This window comes from Cebus imitator, unplaced genomic scaffold (assembly GCF_001604975.1).
Source record: "Cebus imitator isolate Cc_AM_T3 unplaced genomic scaffold, Cebus_imitator-1.0 Scaffold802, whole genome shotgun sequence".
Taxonomy (NCBI): domain Eukaryota; kingdom Metazoa; phylum Chordata; class Mammalia; order Primates; family Cebidae; genus Cebus; species Cebus imitator.
The window spans coordinates 248,096-254,350 of NW_016108117.1; the positions used below are offsets into that span (position 1 = coordinate 248,096).

The 6,255-nt window shown below is 56.3% G+C and overlaps 1 protein-coding gene across 1 annotated transcript in view; it reads left to right on the forward strand.

Moving 5' to 3' along the window:
- The first annotated feature begins 1,534 nt into the window (after positions 1 to 1,534).
- Positions 1,535 to 6,255, forward strand: part of ARL8A (ADP ribosylation factor like GTPase 8A) — an 11,094-nt gene continuing 6,373 nt past the window's right edge. Inside the window, exon 1 of the mRNA XM_017520111.2 lies at positions 1,535 to 1,823. Coding sequence (XP_017375600.1) covers positions 1,701 to 1,823 — 123 coding nt within the window. The 5' untranslated portion in view covers positions 1,535 to 1,700. The remainder of the gene's footprint in view (positions 1,824 to 6,255) is intronic.

Below are 6,255 nucleotides of genomic sequence, written 5' to 3' on the forward strand. Positions count from 1 at the left end.
TTTAGTAGAGACGGGGTTTCACTGTGTTGACCAGGATGGTCTCGATCTCTTGACCTCGTGATCCACCCACCTCGGCCTCCCAAAGTGCTGGGATTACAGGCTTGAGCCACCGCGCCCAGCCGAGAGGGACTTATAAAAGACAGAGGTTGGAAAGATGGTGATTAGTAAACCAGAATATTGGTGGGGGGATGTGGCTCTCGCCTGTAATCCTAGCGCTTTGGGAGGGCGAGGCAGGCAGATTGCTTGAGCTCAGGGCTTCGAAACCAGCCTGGACAACATGGCAATACCCCGTCTCTACAAAATATACAAAAATTAGGCGGGCATGGTGGCTCATACCTGTAGTCCCCCAGCTACTCAGGAGGCTGGGGTGGGAGAATCACCTCAGCCGGAGGAGGTGGAGGTTGCAGTGAGTCAAGATTGTGCCACTGCACTGCAGCCTGGGTGACACAGCGAAACCTTGTCAAAAAAAACAACAACCCAGAATATTATGCTAGCCCAAGACCTTGTGATTCTTCTGCTTTGGTAACTTTGACTATTTGGGGTCATCTAACTCCGGCTGATTGGACAGATATGATTGATACTGATAGTTTATCCACTTTTGGCTACAGACTACATGTGACTACATTTGAAAACCAAATCCCACAGGCAGCCAGCATAGACTGGGGACTGCCGGAAGCCTGGGCCTGCAGGGACGGGGCCGGCCAGCTGGGGTTGTCAGCCTGCCTGTGCAGACCTTATGGGTGGGTCCTGCAAGGAGGGTGGCGGGAGGGGGCATCTTTTCAGGCACTCCACACCCACTATCACCTCTCCTCCTGAAGAATACTCTGCTTGTCACCAAAACAGGCCAACATGTTCCTTTGTCACAGATGTTTCTCACTGGAAACCCCTCAACCCCAGGACTGTATCTGTTTCGGGATCTTGGGGATGCTGGTAAAAATCGGGATCAAGTTCAAGCGTCCGTTTCACTTGGGGTCAGAGGCTTCCCAACAAGTGGTCGGGGTAAATTGTGATGAACAAAACAAGATGGAGTATGAAAAGACCCAAATACGGTTGTCTCTCTGCACTGGGTGCATTTTGAGAGGACGGGGCTCTACCCAGGGATGCTCAGAGGCAAGGGTTCAGGAACAAAAAAACCTACATTTGCGTCCCTGTCGTAGGGATCTCATCCTCGTGTCCTGGAAAGTGGGTGACCCACCCTCCTTCAACCTGAAAAGGCTCCTGCTTAACTGGGACCTCGCCCACCTCGAGCCCACCACCCTTTAAGAAAGGGGGTGCCAGTCCGGGCGCGGCAGCCGGGGACAGGGGAGAAATAAATTAGACCCCCTTCCCCAGGCGCCCCTCGACGCCACCTGCCAGTCAACCCCCGCCGGTGAAGCCGCAGGGTCCCCGCCCACCCCACCTGCGGGTGCGGCCCCGGGGCCCCGGCTCCGGCGAGGGAGGAGCGCGCGCTCGGGTGCGAGCAGGACACGGCCCGGCCGCGCGGGAGGGCGGCGGCGGCGGCGGCGGAGGAGGGCGCTGAAGCCACACCCATCGGCGAGCCGATTCCGGGGCAGCGAGTCGTCCGCCGCCGCGCTCGAGCCTCCGCCCGCACCGAGCCGCGGGACCCGGGACGTACTGGGGAGGGGCCGCTCCGGGCCGCAGCGCGAGGGCAGCGAGGGTCGGCGGGGACCCGGCACCGGGCGGGGCCGGCGGCAGCGACCATGATCGCTTTGTTCAACAAGCTGCTGGACTGGTTCAAGGCCCTGTTCTGGAAGGAGGAGATGGAGCTCACGCTGGTCGGGCTTCAGTACTCGGGCAAGACCACCTTCGTCAACGTGATCGCGGTACGAGGGCGCCAGGCGCGGAGGCTCCGGGCTCCGGCCGCGCGTTGGGCCTGTCTCCGCCCGCGCCGCGCCCTGCTGAGCCGGGGTCGCCGCCTGGCATGGCCGGGCACGGCCGGGCGCCGGGCGGGGGAGGAGCCGGCCCCGAGCGCTTGGGGCCTAGTACGGCCCGTGCGGTGGGGGACCCGGCGGCGCGCGACCCCTCTCCCACTCGGGCGGGTACTGCACGGCTGGGGGCAGAGGAAGGGGGGCGAACAGACAGGGCCGGTGCCACGGGGCAGGCGGCACCGAGGGGCTCTCGAGGCAGGAGGGACCCGCCGCCGGCTGAGGCGGGCCCCCTCTAGCCCCCGCGCACGGGGGCATGACGGGGCGAAAGTGCCCGGGCCTTCCTGTCCCGCGGGCAGAGGGTCAGGGGTAGGTACCGCCGAGTGGCTTGGGAAGGGGTCCGGGAAAAGCCCAGCCGCACCCAGAGGGCTTAACCCCTCCTTGCCGGAAGAGGAAGCCCCTGGCCTGTTGAGGGGGAGGGGAGGTATCCCCGGGGGTAGAGGAGTCAGCTGAGGCCCTTGGCTGCAGCCCAGACTCCTCCCCAACCTCTCCCCGACCCGCAGTGTCTATGGGGGTCCAGGGGGGATGGCATGGTAGCGGGAGTTTGGAGACTCCGTCCTGCTCGGAAGTTGCGGGAGGAGGTGGTCCGACAAGAGGATGGGGTGCAGGGGCACTGCCCGCTGGGGCCCCGGGAGAGTGGCTCGAAGGACTGTGGGTAGTCAGCACTGAAGTGGGTGATTGTAAGAGTCTTTCAGTGCCGGGCGAGTGGTGGGGAAGGAGTTAAAATCTCTCTCAAAAAAAGGGGAAGATGAGCTCCATGGGTGTGAGCCGAGGCTGCAGTAATGGCTGCGGCCTGCCTGTCAGAGCCAGGCTAGACAGGGCTTGCGGGTAGAAGCAGCCTGGGACAGGAGCTGGGGTTGTCCAGGGCCCTGGCCCCAGTCCCAAAGCTGAGGTTGCCAACAACTGTGAGTTGGCCAGACAGTAACCAAAGATACTGATAAGAGAGGTCAGCAGAGGACCGTGTCTGGCTGGGCCAGGTACCCCCAGCTGCCTGTGGTGTTGCCCTGCCTTGCAGAAGATGGGCCTCCGGACAGGTCTTAGCATCTCAGAAGGTAGGGGACGTCACTTCACTGGACCTGAGGCGTGAAGGCAGATGGAAGGCTCCAGGGCCAAGCACCCCACGGTTGTAGGATCGAGCACTGGCTTCCTTTCCCAAACATGCTCTGCCGATGACCTCTGCCCTTCCTCGACCCAGCGTCTCCTGGCTCCTGGCCTAACAGGGCAGCGCCTTCAGGCCAATGCTGTGGTTTTGGCACAATGGTTTTCAGAGCTAGTGCTCCGGGGTTCTGTCTGCCCAGGCTCTGCCCTTGAGGCCAGAGACCCTCTGGTTAAACTTGGCACTGACTATGGCTCTTGGGTTCCCAGAGCAGGCACACAACACCTGGACTCCCACCTGACTCTGCAGGCCTAGGTGGCTCGGCTTTTAGGCGTTTAGGTCGGAGAAAGGCAGCGGGGCCTAGGTATCTCCTCGTTCCCTGGGGTGTTATTACACTGTGCTCTGAGACAGGGACCGACAGGTACCCAGGTGGGTTCGGTTTCTGGGTCTGCAGTTGAGCCTTTGACAGGAGGGCCCCTGTAGACCAGCATCATATCCAGAGAGTTGGAGACTACAGCAGGCCAGAAACAGAACCTAAGAGTCCCAAATTCCCCTGCCAGAGACAAGAGTTTCTGTGATGTACAGGAAAAGTCCCCCATCTCCAGCCCACATGTTCCCCTTATGTTAAATTTGCCACTTCTGCTGGTACATTCTAAAAGAGCAGACAAGCTAAATTCTCTTCTTTAAAGAGGCTTCCCAAGGAAAACCACCCCATGTGGGCTACAGTTGGAATTCCAGTGTCCCGGTCCCTCCAGTGTTTTCAGATCCTCTGGGACTGCCACACTGGCATTCCTGCCCACCCCGCATAGAATCACAGTTGAGTGTCTTCCAGAAAGAAACCCACAGTTGGGACCCCTGGGCTCTGTTCCCATGCCTACCACTGAATTTCTGAATTACCTTTGCCTGTTCATTTGGCCTCTGTTTGTCTCAGATCTTTCCTCATTGGGTTTTTTCTACTCACTCTATGAGGTCTGACTGTAAATAGAAATTGAGTTTAGTGTGTCTAGCTGCTCAGCAGGTTAATGTGAACTGGAAAGAAATTATATACAGTACAATGCTTCTAAGAACCTAAAACATCACCAGGCACAGCAGCTCACGCCTGTAATCCCAGCACTTTGGGAGGCCAAGGCGGGCGGATCACCTGAGGCTAGGAGTTTGAGACCAGCCTGGCCAACAGGGCAAAACCCCATCTCCACTAAAAATACAAAAATTAGCCTGTCGTGGTGGCAGCTGCCTGTAATCCCAGCTACTTGAGAGGCTGAGGCAGGAGAATCGCTTGAACTCAGGAGGCGGAGGCTACAGTGAGCTGAGATTGTGCCACCGTTGCACTCCAGCCTGGGCAATAAGAGCGAAACTCCATCTCAAAAAAAAAAAAAAGAACCCAAAACATCATTTGAGTTCTGAAAAAGTTGTGATGCTAGAAAAGTGGGAGATGTTTTGTCCTAGGGAAACAATAGGGTCATTTTCAAATATTTAAAAGTCTCAAAGACTGTCCTATAAAATAACTAGTCTTGGAGTGCCCAAGGAGACTTAGGAACGATGGGTGGACATTCTAGGAATGATGAATGTTTTTTTTTTTTTTTTTTTTGAGATGGAGTCTCGCTCTGTCTCCCAGGCTGGAGTGCAGCGGCGCGACCTCGGCTCACTGCAACCTCCACCTCCCAGGCTCAAGCAATTCTCCTGCCTCAGCCTCCCAAGTAGCTAGGATTATAGGCATATGCCACCAAACCCAGCTAATTTTTGTTTTAGGAGAGATGGGGCTTTGTCATCTTGGCCAGGCTGGTCTTGAACTCCTGACCTCAGGTGATCTGCCCTCCTTGGCCTCCCAAAGTGCTGGGATTACAGGTGTGAGCCACCATGTCTGGCCAGATTTCTAACTCAATATAAAGAACTTTCTGAGACTTGGAACTGACTGAAGAGGGAATGGGGCAGAAGGGATTCAAGTCTGAGATGAGGTCGGGCTGCATGACTTCAGGTTACTTCCAACCTTAAATGAGGAGCTTCTGAGACAGGGACGCATTAGTAGGGAAACTAAGTCATAATCTGATTCCACCTTAGCTCCAATTCACAGCTGAGCAGGACCTACTGGTGCTGGGGAGCCTGGCTCCTTGAAGGCCCTCCTAGCATCCCCCTCTGCCAACATCACATTCTGCCAGGCTGGGCTTCTCATTTACTTGGTAGCCTGTGGATCTTCTAGTTGCCAAAGAGCAGTGATGGTTCCCCGTGCTACATCGAAACCATTTCCAAGCACTTTGTGAGTCTTAGTTACAGTTCCTAGGAGACTGAAACCCTTCTCCTCAATTTTACATTCAGAAACCCTGAGGCCCAGAGAAGTTCAAGTTTCTTATCCAAGCTCCCCCTGGCATGAGTGATAAACAAGAACGGGGCCTCCTTCCTCGCACTCGATGTTCTTAACCAGCACGGATGGGGTTGGGGTAGACTACAGCCTGCTGCCGGGGGCTGGGTAATTACAGCACAATTAATTCTCCCTGCTAAGCCAGGAGAAGCCACTCCCTCTTCCTCAGTGGTTCCTACCTTTGGGGGCTCTCAGACCTTTCTGATATCTGAGAGAAGTTAGAGACCCTTTCTCCAGAAAAGCGTACATACAAACAAAACTTTGCACACACAGATTGTGTTCAATTTCAGGGGCTTCAGGGGATCTCTGAAGCCCAACTGTGGACCTCAGGTTGGAAATCGCTGCTCTACCTTGTCACTGGGTGTCAGTCCTGGGTACTCAATTCTTACATCATCCTAGGGCCCCAACGAATGGGTGGTTTCTGCAGATACACGGGAATCGAAGCACTATTCAGATGGGACATCAGGGGTCTTCATGTGGACTTGGCAGCACCAAATAAGAATTGATCATCTCCTACACCTTGGCTAATGGCCAGAGCCCCTGATCCCTTTATGTAACCCAAGGCAAAGTATTCCTGCCAGCTGGTGGGAGAAAAAGGCATGGTAGATGGACACGGTGGCTCATGCCTGTAATCCCAGCACTTTGGGAGGCCAAGGTGGGCGTATCACCTGAGGTCAGGAGTTCGAGACCAGCCTGGTCAACATGGTGAAACCCCATCTCAACTAAAAATACAAAAATTAGCTAGGCATGATGGCGGGTGCCTGTAATCCCAGCTACTCGGGAAGCTGAGGGGGGAGAATCGCTTGAGCCCGGGAGGTGGAGGTTGCAGTGAGTCAAGATCGCGCCATTGCACTCCATCCTAGGTGACAAAGCGAGAC